Source organism: Danio rerio, chromosome 22, assembly GCF_052040795.2.
Source record: "Danio rerio strain M-AB ecotype USA chromosome 22, GRCz13ab, whole genome shotgun sequence".
Taxonomy (NCBI): Eukaryota; Metazoa; Chordata; class Actinopteri; order Cypriniformes; family Danionidae; genus Danio; species Danio rerio.
In genome coordinates, this window is record NC_141042.1 from 8430108 (window position 1) to 8450569 (window position 20462).

At 34.2% G+C, this 20462-nt stretch overlaps 1 protein-coding gene across 7 annotated transcripts in view; it reads right to left on the reverse strand.

Moving 5' to 3' along the window:
• Positions 1–263: 263 nt before the first annotated feature.
• wu:fi37e09 overlaps positions 264–20462 on the reverse strand; it is a 33213-nt gene continuing 13014 nt past the window's right edge. Inside the window, exons 5-15 of one of the 7 annotated variants that reach the window (XM_087303590.1) lie at positions 18154–18183; positions 17046–17075; positions 16264–16275; positions 15494–15517; positions 12651–12665; positions 12168–12197; positions 11863–11886; positions 11431–11460; positions 10570–10593; positions 7744–7791; positions 264–1313 (exon numbers count right to left, since the gene is read on the reverse strand). In XM_087303590.1, the coding sequence (XP_087159716.1) occupies positions 1216–1313; positions 7744–7791; positions 10570–10593; positions 11431–11460; positions 11863–11886; positions 12168–12197; positions 12651–12665; positions 15494–15517; positions 16264–16275; positions 17046–17075; positions 18154–18183 (365 nt within the window). In that variant the 3' untranslated portion in view covers positions 264–1215. Of the gene's footprint in view, positions 1314–7743; positions 7792–10569; positions 10594–11430; positions 11461–11862; positions 11887–12121; positions 12198–12650; positions 12978–13813; positions 15518–16263; positions 16276–17006; positions 17076–18153; positions 18184–20462 lie in introns of those variants that run through there. The other 6 variants (XR_015521511.1, XR_015521512.1, XR_015521514.1 and 3 more) reach the window with 6 other exon arrangements.

The window sequence follows — 20462 nt, forward strand, 5'->3', positions numbered from 1 at the left end:
ACATTTTTTTAAACTAAAAATGCATCAACTGACCATTAAAATGTTATAATTCACTTAAATTTCATAACAAAATTCAGTGAATGATTTAACTACTTCTAAAGTAATAGTCTTATTTCATCGTCAGATTAGTTTGGATTAAATTCAACAGAATTTGAGAATATTTTTGTATTTTTATGCGTTTTTTTTTTCTTCAGTCGTTTCTGCTCAGATTGAATCTACTCTAAAACATGTTTTGAAGAAAAATTAAGTCGATTCAACACAAATTTCACACAATTCTCCTTTATTATTTTTAAGGAAGCATAACAATCAAATACACTTTCAAGCATTGTTAGTAATATTTGTCCACTAAACTTGAGGACAGAAACTTTCAGTTAGTAAGTATTTGACATGTATTCATTATGAACATGCAGTCGTCAAAATGACCAACAGATTCATCAATAAAGCAAATTCACAACAGTGTGACTTCACTTCAGTAAGTGCTCGAGTTAAACAACAGCTTTTTTGTTAAAGGTTAATTTAAGTGCTTCAGCATAAATACAAAGCCCTTTATATACTAAATTTGACATGCAGATCAGATTTAGATGAAGAAGCAGATTCACATACAACATATTAAAAGTATAATAAAATGAGAGTAAAATAATAGACCCAATAATAGTAAATAATGAAAGTATACTAAAAGCACAAACTTAAAATACAAGCAAATTGCTGTAAATAAATGTTTAGCTGATTGACTTGTATAATAAAAGTGCCAGATAGACTGAATTCAAGTGTGACCCTGATAGTCAAAGATGTTTCTGAAATGTGAGTTTCATACCTGAGACCGCAAAACAGGTCCATTATCCTGATATTGGTGTTAATTATAAAAAACAATAGTACCTCACACAAAACGATTAGAGAAACGCTGCTGTGATAAAATGTATGATAGAAGCTGCTCGCTGTCTACATTCATACAAAATTAAAGCTATGAGAGTCAAACTGCCAACAGAGTAACAGATATGATGAGTAACATTCATAAACTGATGTAAAAGTTTCCATCTTCATTTAAAATCTTTTTACACACAAATTTAAAGGCTGAACAAACACAGGTTTTTTTTTTTCTTTCACTGGAAGCATTCTAGAAGCTCTGAATAACAGAAAGATGATTATTGTTGTAGCTGCAGCTTTAAATGTTGATGATGTCACAGTAATCGGCATTGGTGGGCGTGTCTTCTCTCATTAAACTGGATTTGATCTTTCATTCGCATACACGGCTTCTTCATGTAACAGTCCTGATGCTTCCGGCACTGAACTCTTTACTTGTGTTCTATCGAGATCTGAAACAAAGATGGACATAAAAAAGGGAAGATCTGAGCATCGAGTCAGTAGTCATTTCTTCAGACTCTGTTTACTAAACAATACAGACAAGCAAAGTGTCTGCACCACTTTATTATGACTGGAATATAAATGATTGATGTGCTTCAGAAGATCTTTAATCTCACATTTACTGATAACTGAAATGATTTACAGTATAACTGGAGTCTGAACAGTTTCAGCTGAATTATGACTAACAAAAAAGCAAAGTTTATCATTGCACCCAAAGAGACAGTAATCACTAAAACAGATAATAAATACACCTGGAGCCAACAATGGGAGAACTGGCACTAAATGTCAGGCATTTAACATGTTTCATCATGTGTAGAAACTGCTAGATCTTGATTATATACAACACCAACTACTATAGTGACAAAGCTAGTCTTTACAGTCAAGAGTTTGAGATGAAAAAGCATTTGAGAAAGAGCTGTTTCATTCACTGCACTAAAAGGCTGGAGATACTCAGTGAATGTTTTAGTTGTCTTTGGTTTTGTTTCACTTTAGTTGATAATCATAAATCTATATTCTCCAGTGTGTTTAATAGTCATGTTCTTGATGGTCAGAGATTCAGTCTTCTTGTCCAGCTCCAGTCTGTCTCTGAATATTCCATCAAATGGCTTTGCGCTCCTGGTGACAGCTAATAAATTATTGTTGCCAAACCACCACTCATACCTATTACCTTCAAGCAGATCAGTTGTATTCTTTATAGTGACATCCTCTCACAATGCTGTATGATAGGAATGGGAAGATTAACCGATATGTATCGATACGCGGTCATGCGCGTGCACGATGCGAGTGCATCGGTAGAGCAGCAGAGGATGAATGAAATTTTGGAAACAAATCGAGATGCATCGGTTTTTGCGAGATGCATCGGTTTTTCCAAGATACAACTTATATTTTTAATACAGAATGTATTTTTTATTTATTAGCAAGTGTTGTCAACCTGTTTTTGGCGCATAATTTAATCGACCTACATAAAGTATGCATTAGCAACAGGCTTGCGGATGTGTACACTTACACTACAACTCAGTGTATCAGGTGTGCGGATGAAGCTAGTGGAGCGCCCTCAGAAAGCGCGAGAAGCAAAACAAACATTTTATTCCTCACTGAGTTTTAAATCTAAAGTATGGCAACATTATGGATTCTGCAAAAAGGATGGACGACTTGACAGGACAGATGCAATTTGCAAAATGTGCCGCGCATCTGTAAAATACACGGGCAGTACGAGTAATCTGATATCTCACTTGAAGCGGCGCCTCGGTGTTGTTGTGGAAGCATCTTCTAGTGTTCCTGCATCCCCTGCTTCCTGCTCTGCTTCAACTGTAGCTACCAGCTCCAAAAGTGGTGAGAAAAGCACTGAAAGTTTTCTCCATGCGCAACAGTTCTGCTCGCTCTACGCCAATAACGAATGCTATTGCATTGTTCATCTGCAAAGATATTCAGCCTAGCGTCACGGAGAACGAAGGTTTTAAACACCTCCTGTAAATTTTTATTTATTTATATTTTTATTAGCCTGTTGTTTACAGTGACAGTGATGTTTCAAAGCAACATAACACTGCTAGTTCACCACCTTAAGTTTTGAATATTCAGTGGCAAAATATATCTTTGTAAAACTTTTTTTCATAGTTGAAAAGTTAAATCACAATTCTTCTTGTGCAATGCTAAACCTTTATGTTGAAAGAGTGCAAATATATACATTTATAATATATATTGCACTTATACATTCTGTTTATCTTGAAAATCCTTAAATAATATGTGCTATATGTTCTAAAATGGCCCTCTACTGTAAACTGACACTCTGGCTCTGAGAGAAAAGTCAGTTTGTAAAAAAAAATCTTGGTTTTACTTGGTTAATAAATAATCAAACTCATTCAATGGCACAGCATCCTTTCTTACATCATCTCATAAACTTGATCTAATTAGTTAGTGCTGAATTATCGCATTGTATCGTGATATGGGTGTAAATCGTATCGTGTTGCATCGCAATGTCACAAATGTATCGCTAATATATCGGATCGTATTTTTTGTATCGAGATGCGTTCGGATCGGCATTATAGCCAAGATGCCCAACCCTACTGTATGATAAGTGTTCCCTTCAGCTGTCACAGAAGCACAAAAAAAGAGAAATTAGATTATAATTAGACAGTAAAGCTTAATTGAAGACAAATTGTGAGTTTTGCATATTAATAATCTTCACATTGTGGATGACTTTATTAATAATCTGTAACAGTTTACAATGATGCGTGTAATTATCACAATGTAAATTAATGATAAACAAAACTGGAAATACTTTTTAGGTAGACTGCATTTGGCTCATAAGTTTAGAAAGACGTTTTAATTATAGAACTGAATCAGTTACAATTTTATTTTATCTACAAGACAGAAGAGGTGAACTAATTAAAACAGAACAACAAATATTAATATGTATCATATTAATGTACATCATTTTACTAAAAGCATTTTGCGTTTATTGACTAGCCTTCAATGTCTTCTAAACTGTATCATTAAGAGTTTAATTATTCATTCATTCATTTTATTTTTAGCTTTGGCCCTTTATTGATCTGGGGTCCCCACAGAAGAATGAACCTTGGCGGTTCATTCTTCTGAATCTGTTCATCCACACCGGAATGAACTACCAACTCATCCAGCATATGTTTTACGCAGTGGATTTCCTTCCAGCTGCAACCTAACACTGGGAAACATCCATACACTATTGCATTCACACACATACACTACAGGCAATTTAGTTCATTCAAATCACCTATAGTGCATGTCTTCGGACTGTAGGGCAAACTGGAGCACCCGGAGGAAACCCAACGAACACAAAGACAAACATAAATAAATAAATAAATATACAATAGGGAAAAAGTACATGATCCTCTCCTGATTTTGCATGTTTGCCTACTGTCTATAAATGTAATGGTAGGTTTATTTTAGCTGTGAGAGACAACTCTCAGCAACAAAAATCCTTATAAATGGTATTCAAAAAAATGTATGAATTGATATGCATTTTAACATGTGAAATAAGTATTCACTCAGTATTTAAGTATTAGGTATTTTCACTCAATTATGCCTCATTATTTGGCAATTCAAACTTTCAACTCCCTCCACAGATATTCTATGGGATTAAGGTCTGGAGACTTGGACCTCTTTGATCTTGGCCATGGTGGGGAGTTTGAAATCTGACATTTTTTTTGCACTTGTCTTTTAAACATAGAAAACTCCCTTTAGGAGGCTGCTTCTAATCTAAAAACACCTGGTAGCCAGAAATCCTGCTGACTGACAGGGGATCAAATACTTTTTTCTCTAATTAAAAATGACATCAGTTCAAACATGTTTTAAAATGTATTTTACTTTTCTGTCTTTCACAGTGAAAATAAACCTTCCATTATAATTATAGACCCAACACTTTGGGCCCTATCATACATCCGGCGCAATGTGGCGCAAGGCGCGGCGCAGTAGTCTTTTGGTAGTTTCAGCTTGGCGCAAGAGTCGTTTTGAGGCGTTGCACTACGCTGTTTAAATAGCAAATGCATTTGCGCTCATATGTGCGCCCATAGGCGTTCTGGTCTAAAAAGGAAGGCGTTCTGAGGCGGACCGCTGGCGCGTTTCTATTTTGAGAAACTATAATAGATTTTTCATTAGACCAAAACTAACCCGGTCTAAACTCCGGCGCAGAGTTGCGCCTCGCTTACGCACTGCTTACTACACACAAGAGAGCAATAGGCAAATATCCTTACATATGAAAAAAAAATTATATTTAGGATATATATAGGATATAATAAGAATAGATATAGAATAGAAATATAAAGGATTAAAATATTACAAAACATTATTTTTTAGCCTACATAAATATGAAAAATCACTGCTTTTATGTCTTCTTCATCTCGGGAGGCTTTTTCAGTTCATTCATAACAATTTGCTTTTGTATAATGTTATTATTATTATTAGCAGTATTATTTATTATATGCATATTTATATTTGTTTTATTAAAAACAAGCTTAGATTTGCCCACCTGTCAGGTTTTAGACCATTTGGGGCACAGCATGTGTTTTAGGATATAACTCAGGTTTTTAAGCACATTTTGTTATTATTGTTCATTTATTCATTTGCTGGAAATTAGAACTGAATTTAGAAATAGTTTTAAAAAGAATATTTGCGCTTAACAAATGCAATCATTTATTTATAGACTAATTGATGTCTGTGCGTAAAGGTTTCCCTATCCAAGAGCGAAAGTGATCCATTATCTCTCATTCTTACGCAGTAGATGCTCTGTTTAACAGTTTTCTGTTTAAAAAAACTGTTAACTGTTTGCTAGTGAAATGCTCAGTTTTTTCACTTAGACTTACTTTGCGTCCTGTAAATAGCGAATGCGCTCTTGGCGCGGTGCAGCTGGCTCTTTAAGGGAATGGGAAATGAGACTCTAACTGTTTTATTCTCAAAACACACCTATAACTCATTAAGAAAATAAACTCAACCCTTTTAGATCATGTGCCACGGCGCAAAGTAGATTTTTCTGTCCTTAAAATAGCAAAAGTGGATTCTGACATGCCCTGAAAGCATTTGCGGCCTGTGTTTTGTGCTTTGCGCAAGGACTATTAAAATAAAGCCCTAAATGTTTTTTATTGATATGAATTCCCTGGAATCATTGACAGGTGTCTATATTATCTGAAATTCCTGAAACAAAATGCATCCCCCGCCTGACACACTGATCAACTGGAGGAGCAACTGTCAATCACTACAATGATGGCACTGAAGCCCACCCGTCATTTAAATGAAACTAGCATTAGAAACTCAAGCCCAGAATGTGGGAACAAGAGCACAGGAGGAAAGACTATAAGCACACAAAACATTCAAATATGAGCGGAAAAACGGATTTAGCCTAAATGCCTTTTATTTTTGAGTCATGCTAATTATATTTCAGTGCGCAACCTCATTGTTTCTTATTCTGTGTTTAGTTATTGTGCATTATAATGTTACACGCGATGTCAATGTTTTGATTTGGGGCCTAGGCAAAGGACAATAACCATTTTTTTAAGGTATACTGTGGTTTGGGAAAAAAAAAATCTAGGTTTTTAAAACTGCAAACATTTTCTGTAATACTGCTGCTACAATATATGCAAGTTTTTTTTTTTTTAACTTTTTTTGGACAACAGTATCTCCCGCAGAAAAGACATCCAAAGATGCAAATTTACCATGTGAAGAAATCTGTTTTTGAAACGAATAAATAAAGCAGAAGTCAATGATTCATTTGAATTGTTTAGCCTGACATGTTTACTGTTCCAAAATAATTCAAATGTTTCTCAAAATAAAACATATTGTATTAACAGGGGAAGTTTTTGTTGTTTAAACAAACATTTAAAAAGAACTTATTTTAGAGCATTAACCACAAAATCGTGAAACAATGATACTTTTATCCAAGGCTATCATACTGTCAGAATCTTATACTGGCCCATGCCTGTGTGGTTCATAGACCAGGATTGGGAAACTAGTGTTAAAGAAGTTTCTGTATGTTCTATGGAAATATACATATTGTGCATATGGTATATATCAGGGGTCACCAATCTCGTTCCTGGAGGTCTCGTGCCCTGCAGGGTTTAGCTTTAACTTGCCTCAACACACCTGCCTGGGTGTTTCAAGTATACCTAGTAAGACCTTGATTAGCTTGTTCAGGTGTGTCTGATTAGGGTTGTGGCTAAAATCTGCAGGACACCGGCCCTCCAGGAACAAGTTTGGTGATCCCTGATATATACACATTTTACTTTTTAGGATCTACCCAAATGCATAAAAAGTACATTTATGTACTAGTAAATATTACACAGAAAGTCCTACCTAAAACAATGAGACAAAGCTTGCTTCATACATCTAATAGATATTATGTAATTGGATTATTATGTAATTTATGTTAGAGTATATATTTTTAGAGTCTAAGTTTTGAGGCTAGTGATGTCTGTAAGAGACTAATTAACAAATAACAGATTGTTGATTTAACTTCAGTTTGTAGAGTTCCTCATAGTTTATTGATCATGATCCTTTTAGGAAAACTAGATTCAGCTTAACAACTGTATGCCCTGCTTACTAGCTAGCTATGTGCATATTGTATACAAGGTTTAGAACGTTCCACATAAAAAACCTTAATCCGTAACATTTAGTGTCATAAACAGTAGATAATTGTGATTTTATGTATTAAAAAAAAAAAAAAAAAAAAAAAAAAACAACAACAACAGCTAAAGTTTGTATGTGTGTGTGTTTCACTGTTTTCTACAAAGTTATTCCGCGTATTTTACATTGGGGAAAAATAGCCTCTTCAATATCACCTAAGTGAGGTCATGTCAGAGAATGAAATGATGAATGAAAATGAATGCTAAATAATACTGTGATTCTACTAATTACCTTGTCCTGGATCAGCTTGGGAAGTAGTTCTTGGGGACAAGACTGCACCTGGATTATAGACAAGATGATGTATAAATAATGAAACAAGTCTTCATTTAAAATGCAGTACATGGTTAAACATTAAGTTGTCTTTCATGGACTTCTTGTCATAAGAACTGCTGTTATTTTTGAGCCAAATCTCAAAACTGTCCTATGGTGTGAATATTTAAAAAAAAAAAAAAAAAAAAAGTATAACAATTAGACAGAAATTTTAATTAGTTGAAGCTCCCTGTGAATCCCATGACCTGTTAAATCTCAGAATATTTCACATATTTAACTTTATTAGAACTGCTTTAAAAATGTTACTTTTTTGTTCTTTGGCATGACAATGATAAATTATTCTTTATTTCATTAATAGCTGTATGTTAAACTAAATATGGAAGGAGGGGTGTAATTTGCCTGAAAGGCAGAAATACACCTCGTTTCATTAGTAACTCTAGATCACATAGATACATTTGTACTTTCTACTGCATTACTTATAAAACAGATCTCTGGAGGTCTGCAAGGTGCATGTTACCATATAACTGTTCTAAATTTCCCTCTCACATATTAAAATCATTTAAGTCAACACTGAACAGTCACACACCTCAATAATTATTTCTCTAATTCAAACTAAATGATAAAATAAATAAATAAATAAAATAATGACACTATTCAACCCCTTGACTGTCACTTGTTATGATTCTCGTTCCGTCCTGGGTGTTGGTTGTAATTTTGCTTTGTACACTCTGAACCATGCCCTGTCTTTAGCCACCAACCATATAAAAGTCTGATTTATGGCCAAATATGTACACGTATATAAAATTACAGCCAATGTGTTTGAAAATATATATACTTATTTGTACTTCCAATGGTAAAATAACATATACACGTGACCATTTTTGCTAAATTTTAAAATATGTTGCTGTATGTTTAATGCATTAGGTGCATTTCTGTCAGTAAATATTAAGCACAAAATTTATTTTGACAATGAGACCAAGCTAGCTTTATATATACAAGTGTTACTCAAATATTATTACTAAAATTATATATTCAAATATTATGCAATAGCTTTGTGAGAGGATACATTTGTGGAATCTAATTTAACATGCTTTATTAACAAAACCATGTTCACATATACAACCCCAAATCCGAAAAAAATGAGACAAAATGGAAAACACAAAAAAACAGAAAGTAGTGATTTCTAGTTTAACTCTTGCCCGGTGGTGAGGGAAAGAAAAACCATAATACATCAGTTTCACAATGTTGAGAAAAAAATATTGGGTGGTGGTTAAACAGTCCTTACTCTGAACCATATTCAGGAATGGAAAATAAAGAAAAGTAAACTACAAAAGGAAAAAAGAAAAGAAAGAAAATAGTGATTTCTAAATGTACTTTGACTTGTATTTTATTGCAGACAATACAAAAAACATTATTTCATGTGTTCCTCGTGATTTAAATATGTTTTTATATATATATTTTTTCCCAAAATAAACATGTATTCCAATTTTGGTTCTTGCAACATATTTTAAAAAATGTTCCAGCATTTACCACTTAGTAATGTTACTTTCCTTTTTACAACACTTAAAAGAGGTTTAGGGACTGAAGACACCAAGTGAGGAAGTGTTTCAGGTTTAATTTTGTTCCATCTTATTTGCAAACAAGTCTTAATCTGGACAACAGTACACAATCTTCGTTGTTGCACACTCTCTATTAAATATGCCACACTCTCTATTGGAGACAGGTTGGGACTGCAGGCAGGCTAGTCAAGTACCTGTATCCTCTTCCTTCACAGCCAATACTTTGTAATGTGTCCAGAATGTGGTTTTGCATTGTCTTGTTGAGATATGCAAGGGTGTCCCTGGAAAAGGCAGCATTGTATAGTGCTCCAAAATCTCTATGTACTTTTCAGCATTAATGGTGCCATAGCAGAAATGCAAGTTACCTTTTCCAAGGGCACTGGCACAACCTCACACCATGAAAGACCCTGGCTTTTAGACTTGCTGTAAACAGTCTGTATGATCCTTTACTCTTTTGGTCCAGAGCACATGGCACCCATTTTTCCCAAAAAATACCTGAAATACTGGATTTATATGACCACAGTTCACATTTCCACTGTATTGTGGCCCCTACCAGTAAAGTTTTAACTGGCATTTGTGGATGTAACTACATATTGTGGTACTTGACATACGTAGGTTTGCCAAAGTAGTCCAGAGCCCATAGTGACATTGCTTATAGATTAATGAGGATTCTTGATGCAGTGTTGCCTGAGGGATCGGAGATCACGGTTATTCAGCTTAGGTTTGCGCTCTTGTTCTTTACACACTGAAATTCCTACAGATTCCTTGCATCTTTAATTATGTTATGCACTGTTGAAGGTGAAATACCCCAATGTCTTCCTATAAAAAGACTAGAGCTTTCATGGATGCTGTTTTTGCACCAGATCATAATTACAATCACCTGTCAACATCACCTGATTCAAACTATGTAATCAATTTACTTTTGTGTTGCAAAAGATGTTGTTGTTGATATGTTTATTTTGAAACAACAACAAAAATATAAAAATCATAAGGGACACATTCAATAATGTTTGCTGTATTGCCTGCAATGAAACACAAGTCAAAGTAAATAAAATAAAAAATCCCTGCTTTCTTTTTTATTTGCAATTTCCATACTGTCCCAGCTTTTTCTGATTTGGGGTTGTAATTGCAGACTACAGAAACATGATATTTTAATTTAACACATTCCTTTATTGTTGCAGAATAAAGCCAGTTTGTCAACTCTTGCTGTATTAGTTGTAATACTTACTCAATTTTTTCGAGATTTCTTCATCTGTCACAGCCGCACATAGAAAAAAGAAAAAGATGTGTAAAGTTTAGTGTACTGTACGTCAGAAAGTTTTTTTTTTTTTTTTGGAATTCAGGCCTTCATCACACCTGAAACTTTGATCACAGGTGACAAGTAAGTCTTAAAGGAGCACTCCACCTTTTTTCATTTTTTTTTTTTTTCATTTTACAAGTCTCCTAGAGTTAAACACTTAAACCATTTTAAATGCATTCAGCCAATTTCTAATTCTGGCTGGGTCACTTTTAACTTAGCATAATTAATTGAATCAGATTTGACCATTAGCATTTCGTAAAAAAAAAAAAAGTTTATAACTTTCCTATTTAAAGATCAAGTCTTCTGTAGATACATTGTGTAAATAAACCGACGGAAAAATACTATTTTCAAGGCAAATATTGCAAGGAACTTTACTCTCATTCTGGTGTAATAGTCAAGAAGCTGTCCCATGGCTGCACCAGGTGAAGTGATATTATGCAGCATGTGAGAATGTACTCTTTTCAAAGGGCGCCTTAAAACCACAGAGACATGAGAGACACAGGGTAAATGATCAATTTTAATGATCAAAAGTTTACCATTTGTTAGACTTAAATAACTGAAATTCCACCTCTGGAAGAAAGTATTGCAATAATGTAAATGACGTAAACCAAGCAGGACAGAATGTTCTAGTACAACTACAAAAAAATTTAATAAAATCAAAAATGACAATAAACTCTTTAAAAATGCGTAATATAGCACCTCTTTAAATTTTTGCTTTAAAATTTTATTTTGTGGTCAATTAGGTTATCCTTGGGTTTTGATTTCTTCTATAGAATTGTTAATACTTACGCAGTTGGGTTAAATGTTTAGAGACCGTCACTTCATGTCACAACAGCAAATAAAGACAGAGAAAAGGAGATTGGTGAGTGAGCGAAAAAAAAAATTACATCAGAAACACTGAAAGAAACTGCTTGATTGTGAGCTTCAAAAAAGCACTTTATGATATGCAAGACTTTATTAAGTAACAATTATCAGCAACAATTGTAATTGTGTTAATTGTAATAAATTGTGTTAGAACAATAGTTAAAGCCACCTTAGTGTGGTCAACAATGAATAATACATTACATACATGAAAATGTTTTTAATTGATTATTATTTATGTATTAATGTCAGCGAATGACTAATTATTAACTGCAGAAAAATTAAGTCATACATTTAAACTTTAATGCAGCAACATTTTAAATAAACATGTATACAGTATATTTCCTATGTAATACTTACGCATATCTTTATCACAGGCAGCGGCTTCATGTCAAGGCAGCAAACAGAAACGAGAAGAAATGTGAAGAATAAAACAACTTGAATATGATTGTTTTAAATTCTCAGTTTAAAACAGAAATAGGATCAGCCATCAGTATATTAAAATTGAGCTCAACACATACAAATACAGACTTCTTGTATTACCGAACTAATTTAATCAAGCAAAACTTGTGGTTAAAAATGTAAGCATAGATTTTTTTAAAATAAACCTAGTTTAAACTCTAGTCTCACACATTTTGCATTTTTGTATCAGCAGTAATACTTACACACATCCTCTAGTTTTTTAGCGATCTTCACTTCATGTCACAGCAGCATAGAAACAGAATAGAGAAGATTACCAGTGAACAACCAGATGAAGATCACAAACACTAAGAAACTGATTCTTCATGAGCATCTTCGACAATCTCTTTATCATCTGTATGGCTTTACTAATGATCTTTAACTATTTCAATGTTATGTATGATCAAATGTTAACAAATGCTTCACATTAAGAATGACTTTAGATTAATGTTATATTATATTACCACTGTTTTACTTGATTTAAAAGAACTGACACAAATACTGCTGAGTTTTAGTCACAATACATTAATATCACATCGTTCTATACAGGACAAATACACAAATCATTAATTATTGCACCAAATCAAACTCATGTTGAAAAAAAAATCCATAAACACTGACTATTAAAAACATTTAAGCACTATTAACATGTTAAATCTATTTTCTTGTTAAATTACTGTAATACTTACACAGTTCTTCTTGAGCTGTAACAGAAGAAGAGAAATTAATATTATTAGTGAATGAACAAATCAGAAATACTAAGTCACTGTGATAGTCACTTCAATATGCATAATTGTAGTTGCAATAGGTATAAAGGAAAGAGACTTAAGTTCATACATTATGTAGTAATCTTAATGCTTTTATTCACCTAATTCATACTCAACTAAAGTGGCTCACATGTAATGGATTAGGAGAATCAGGACTTTTAATGTGGGGCAAGTAACCTTGTGTAAGCAAGTGTCTCTTTGCTTACAGTGAAGTTTGGTTTCTGATCTTTAAACCCGTTGTAAATCTACCTGTATAATACCATGAATACTGGTATCTGTAACTAGGGAATGTGACACTGACAACAGAGGTGCGGATTCACATGCAGGTTTAATAGCAAAGTCAGGTAAGCAGTGGTCAATACAGGGGCAAACAGATGTATGTAGGCAATCCATAAACGTAGTAAAAGTAACAGGCAAGAGGTCAGATGGTAGGCAGCAGGCAGGGATAAAAAGATTAACAAGGCAAGGGTAAAACACGGGAAAAACAACACAAGGTAAACATGTTGTAATGACACTAGATGTAAACAAGACTCGGCAACTGGAGTGAGTGTATGTGCTGCTTAAATAGTGTGTGTAATCAGTGCTTGACGATGCTCTGGTAGTGTTAGTGCTATCAGTCAGGATGCGGAACGTGTGTGTGTGTGTGTGTGTGAGCAGAGTGCATGTATGAAGTTGTGGTCTATTAAATTACTGTTTTGTACTTCATTAGAGATTAGTGCATGTTTTCCAGCGATCTAAGGTGTAAAGATCGCTGATGATTGTGACACTATTATGTTGTGCCCTACATGGATTTTCCTAAACTCTGGATTAGACCTACTGTATGCTGTAAACAATGGAGGATTTTACACAGTCAAATAGGAGCCGACACAAAAGCCTGATTTATACTGCGGTGTCGAGTAATTATCAAACTCCAAAAGGGCATATCTCGAACATAGCATTGAGCATTTATACTTCTGCGTTGTCTTTGTGCTGCTCTGGCAATAACCCCTCTGACAGTGGGGTTTCTACATCCTCGTTTCCACTGAATGGTACAGTTCAGTTCAGTACGGGTCACTTCAGGCCCTTGAGGGGGTTGTTGTTTTCGCGCGCGCGTACTGAATAGCGGGACCGAGGGTGTGTCGCGTAGCGGGGGCACTTTAGATCATTTTGGAAGGGCACTTTCTATCCAAGACTAAAAAGGGCATGTGCACTGCACAGGTTGAGCCCTATGTGTGCACGTGCCTGGGTCACTTTTATCAGGCTTGTGTCTCCACTGCTAAATGGTATCAATAGTACCCTTTTGTTGGGCATGGTGTATGATAAAGTTTCAGTCAATGTCATCCTCACTCGAAGAAATGTCAAAGTAAAGCTATACGGGTCGTTCACTTATCATATACAGATGCTTTTTACACATAAATGGGCCTACTTGTGTGTAAATGTTGATAACTAACCTTTCTAGGAACATGATTTGATTAATGATATAGTTGCAGAATAATGATGATGTAAAATAGTCTACTGTAACATCTGTGATTATATAAAATACAAAACATATGAAAACATATTGAGCCTTACAGTCTCTGAAATGTTTCCAATTACAAAAATACCCAAAACATACATTTAGGCCTTATTTGGGTTCATAAACGATTCCAGCATCTTTGTGGGCATGTTTTGACAGGCAGCGATTTCACAGACACACACACACAAAGAGGATAAAATGATAAACACAGACACACACACACACTAAGAGGATAACATGATAAACACAACAAGTGTGTGCATGAGGGGGCTGGCTGCTTCCTAAATGCTTTTTAACTGATATAAAGTTTATCTGCTTTTTTCTGTTCATGGAAAACTAAATATTATTTATGATGCATCTGCCAATAAAATTCTCAATAGGCATTGTTCTTAAAAAAAGGGAGTCCTACTTAGCTCAATTTTTCAGAACTTAAAATAAGTCTTTGGTGTCTAGAAAATGTGTCTGTGAAGTTTCAGCTTAAAATACCTGTCAGATCACTTATTATGCCCTGTTGAAAATGTCAAATCAGATTTAGGGGCTGGGACACATCACGCCAACACCAAACAACTAGTGCAGATGAAAACTCACTACATGAGAGGACATGTCTTTCCACACCTGACAGGGGGCAGTAGTTTGCTTTCTCATTCCACAAAAGGAAACCAAGATGAAATGTGCACACGCAAAGTATAAACAGAGCAGCGTTCAGTACCATTAGCACAGTAACTGTCACTTACCACAGAGGGATTTGCTCCTGCAAATATGTCTGATAATCTAATAATCCATATCATTTGGAAATATTCGAGAAATGTAGCAAAATCAGAGCCGGCCTCTTTTTGCTCCTTCTTGACTTGAATTGGTTACGTCACTTCAGTTTTTGATCATGCACAAAAAAAATGATCTGTTGCTGAATAACCTGAATAACTCTTCAGCTGATGGCCGATTCTACTTGCTGAATCAGGCCAAAAAAGATGCATCAAGTCAATACATTTACCAATAAAACATATAACATTTAAAAAAGAGAAACATGAAATCATTTTAACAAAATAAAGTTTAAAACTCTTTTTTTTTTTTACCCCAAAAAGTCACCAGAAATTCAATAATTTTGGGCCTTTAAAATCAGGAAAAAAAAAAAAAAAAACGTACTGTGAAAAGCTTCAGAGGTAGTTACAAATTTTTAGTTAAATACAATACAAAACCTCATATTCATAATATATTTTTAAACTACAGTTGCACAATAAAACCCTTTTCAAGTATCAGTTGTAATACTTACAGGAATTGCTTTCACGGGCATCCACTTCATCATAGCAGCACATGCAAAGAGAACGTTATAAGTAATTATAAGTGAGTTTGAGAACTGTATGCTTTTTTCAAAACTCAGGATTTTAGTCAAAGCATTGAGGACTTAAAGTTGAAAAAAAAAAAAACATGAAAGATTAGGGCTGTGCAATATGATGATATATGTCTTTTGGACAAACTAAAAAGTCTATCTATTAATATTACAGTATGTTCTATCGCAGGGGTCCTCAACCCTGTTCCTGGAAATCTACTGTACCTTCCTGCAGAGTTTAGCTCCAACAGTTGGAGATAATACACAACTAAATCAACTAAGCAGGAGAAGAAGGAGCACTTGCTAATTAAAGACAGGCATGTTTAATTAAGGTTACAGTTGAGGAAGGTAGATCTCCATGAATAGAGTTGGACACCCCCGCTCTACCACAAATTTTGTGGGGTCACAAAATGCATTGTTTACAACAATACTTTATTATTTACAAGAGTGCAATAATACACGCCATTACAGACAGAAATGTAAATAACAGCATCTTCTAATAAATCTGCAATCTTCAAAGGACAATGTTTACATTTTCCATTTTATTTAGCTTAAACTTAATTTTATTTTTCTATTTGATTTAAAAGAACTGACACAAAGACAGCAGAGTTTTAGTCACAATACATTAATATCACACAGCCCACAGGACAAATACACAAATCATTAATTATTGCACCTAATATAACTCATGTTAAAAAAATACTTATACTTACACACTTCTTGCGCTGTAACAGAAGCAGAGAAATTAAGATTATTAGTGAATGAACAAATCAGAAATACTAAGTCACTGTGATAGTCACTTCAATATGCATTATTGTATTTGCAATAGGTATAAAGGAAAGAGACTTAAGTTCATTCATTATTTAGTAATCTTTATGCTTTTATTCACCTAATTCATACTCAACTAAAGTGGCTCACATGTAATGGATTAGGAAAATCCCGACTTTTAATGTGGGGCAAGTAACCTTGTGTAAGCAAGTGTCTCTTTGCTTACAGTGAAGTTTGGTTTGTGATCTTTAAACCTGTTATAGCATAAACACTGCTAAATCCAAACCAGTAAGGTTGCAAATCTAAGGGTTAAATACCATGAACACTGGTAACTGTAACTAGGGATTGTGACACTGACAACAGAGGTGCGGATCCACATGGAGGTTTAATAGCAAGGTCAGGTAAGCAGTGGTCAATACAGGGGCAAACAGATGTATGTAGGCAATACAAAGTATAAATAAGTAAAAATAGATACAAAGTATACATTTGCATTTCGATTATACCGACATTCTACATGTTTAATCAAACATTTCCCCTTTAAGTTCTATATAAACCAGCGAATTCCTATCTGTATTAACTGTGACAGATCCTTTGCTTAACATCACAGCAGCACATAAAAACTGAGAAATTAAGTGATACATATTAATCATTTAAAGTAAAATTATTTCTTAAACACAATAACTGTCACAGAGTAAAGCAAATTATCTGTTTAGGCCATAATACTTACACAGTTGCTTCAGATCATTACAGATATTTGCTTCATGTCACAGCAGCACATAAAACAGAGAAAAGAAGACTGTCAGTAAATAAACATGAACATGACATGTGTTTTTTATGTGGTCAGCCTTTGCACATGTATGCAATAATGAAACAATATCCATTGGCCTAAATGTAATGTAATGTATTTTTTTATTTAATGCCATGTCAGCAACCAAGGCTATTTTCATGGCAGGAATCCTTTTACAATAAATATACAATTTTAAAATCAACAAACAAAATAAAATGTAAATTAAATAAGATTTTTTTGTGTTAATACATGATAAAAATTCTAAAATCTTTTCTGGTTTCACTTTGTTAAAAATGTCCTTCAAAGAGTTCATTTCATAAAAAAAAGGCTTCTGGAATCAGTAAAAGCAGGACAGTCCAGTAAAATATGTTTTACAGTAAGAGGAGTTTTGCAGCACAAACGCTGAGTAGGGTTTTCACCTTGGAGCAAAAAACCATGTGTTATTCTCGTATGCCCAATACGACATCTGGTAAAAACTACTTGATCAAATCGATTCTTAAAATGTCTTAAAATTCTGTGTGAAATTTCAGGTTGGATTTCATGTAATTTATTGTTTTCTAATGCATCCCATTCCTTTTGCCACTTGTTTAAAATGTAAAGGTTGATAAAAAGTTTTATCTCTGACAGTCCATTGGCCTAAAATAAATAAATAAAGGTGGTGGTTGAGAACCACTGAACTATGCAAGTATTACTCAGTGAGTCCCAATATCCCCTGCCTGTGTTTATCCTTTCTTCTATTGCTGTTATTAGAGCATTTCTGAGGAGTAGAGTTAGTTCACTAATGTAACACCAACGACAAATGTTATTTTCTGAAGTCCAAGAAACACTTCCAAGTTATGCCTCCGCTCAAATAGAATTTAATAATGCTTACAGTATATTGCCTTATATGGCATACTTGTTACAAATAAGCTTGATTGAAAACTTACATGCAAAATACAGTAAGCTATCTAGTAAACCACACTAAATCAATATTATTGATTATAAATAATGACCATAAAACTACTGTAGCACACTTGTTTTGTTATTTTGGTACAGCTGTAATACTTACGCAGTTCCTTTATTTGATCGGAAATATTATCTTTAGGTCACAGCAGCACATAGAAACAGAGAAAAGAGAAGATTATCAGTAAATGAACAGATGAACATCAGAAACCCTGAAAGGAAACTGTGATTCTTCATGAGCTTATATTAAGCTCTATAAGTCTATCTGCATGACTTCATTAATGATTCCCAAAAACTGCATACATCTGTTTATGTCTTAACTAAATTAAAATCATTATTAATGCGAATCAACATACAACAGCACAGCTTTCAGAGGTTAATATTCAGTTGTTTTAACATTTTCAGTGATGTGGCACACCTGTGACATTTTAGATGCTACTGCTTTATCTATAACAAAAGATAAACATAAAATTACCTTCCATGTACTGTAGGTACACCGGCTTGAACATGACAACTAAATCTCTCACTCAGCAGAATGAACCACAGGAAAACTTGAGCGCAAGCTACAGTTTGAAACAAACTGCACTGCTTTGTCAATAAATTACAGCATTAGGATTACCCATATACTCTATACCCTGGCTGCTTGTGTTTTAACATTAGATGGTGTAACAAATGAGATATTTTTTGTTTTTCTTCTGTTGCGCTCAACAAACAACCAAATGAACAGAGAAGGGTCTCATGACCTTAAGGTTAACTTCACACCTTTCTCCAAATTTCATGTGGTAAAATATTGACACTTAGGCATGACCAAATAACCAGAGAAGGCTCTCCGGACCTTAAGGTTAACTTTCTCCAAATTTCAGGAGGTAGAATATTGACTCTAGATAATCATGCTGACACTACAAACCTCAAATTAGTGCTTTGCAATCAGAAATAATGTGCAACTAGCTGAGAGAGGTGGTGGGCCTAATCAACTCACACTTCTCTCTTACCTATTAGGCCGACCTTTGGCCAGCACCCAAATTTTGACTATAAAGGTGAGGGTTTCTTGCTGGAACATTGGAAGCTCAGCCGTGGGAAAGGCGCGCATCGCCCGGCATTCTCGGACACACGTGTTGGTTTTCCAATGTGACTGCAACGGGCTCCCCAGTCTTTGAAGAGGAAAATGATGGCACGTCTCTGAGGTTGTATATACTTGTATCAAATTGCTTGAAGTTTTCATTATATGTCTTTTATTCATGTAACCTCATCTTTATTTCGCATTATAAGCCTTTTATGCAATTTTGTTGTACTTTGATTAATGATGTTCATGAGTATGATTCATGATTATTGAATATTATTGGGATAATTGATATCAGCTGTGTGTACCAGCAATAAACAGTTGTATAGCTTGATTAGTATGGTGTATGGACCATTATTGGTGCCTTCTCTTGTCGATTAGCACCACACTTGTCTCACTTGCATAAACACATACCATACTAAAACCTTTTTGGTATGCTGAAACATTTTACATACTAAAATTTGGGGCATATTAAAACAGATGGGCATTCCGTTTCCCATACACGCTGCATGCAGTCATCCAATCAAAACAGACTGGGTTAACAAACCAGTCACTGCAGACTAACATCACAAAAAGTGGGGTTTGAAAAAATGAAATCACTGAACAAATCATATGGGAGTAATTGGGACAATAAGGTAAAAATAAATATATTGTATAAGACAAAGTGATTTTTGCCCTTGTATGCATATCAGCCTGTTGTTAGGGGCTAACCCAATCCAAAATATGACCTTTTTTAAGCCAAAATAGGTGCACTTTTTGGGGCAGTTCACCTAAAATGAAAATTCAATCATCATTTATTGTTCCAAACCATTCTTTGTTATGTTGAACACAAAAGAAGATATTTTGAAGAATGTTGGAAACCTGTAACTACTGACTTCCACAGTATTTGTTTATCCAACTATGAAAGTCAATAGTTACAGATTTTGAGCTTTCTTCAAAATATCACCTTTTTAATTGTTCAACAGAAACTCTATTTGGAAACTGGAAAAAAGTAATTAGCACTTTTTTTATTTTTGGGTGAACTATCCCTTTCATCTATCCCTAATATTCAGCAAAACCCTAAATAAAATCAGAAATTATTTGTTTTCCCTCTTTCTAAACCTGCAGGCATCATTTTAGAGCCTTCACACAGCTAATTTCAGTGTAATGACAGATGATCATGACCATTACACATTGAAAAACGTGTAGCATTCCTGAAAAGTACATTATTATATTATTGAAAGTATATTATTGTTGAAAAGTTTATAAAGGGTATGATGTTATAAGAAATCTGCTCATCGAAACTGTCCCAAAATATAGCAAAATGGTTTGATCATCAATGGTTTATTGATCACCAATAAACATTATAAATGGTT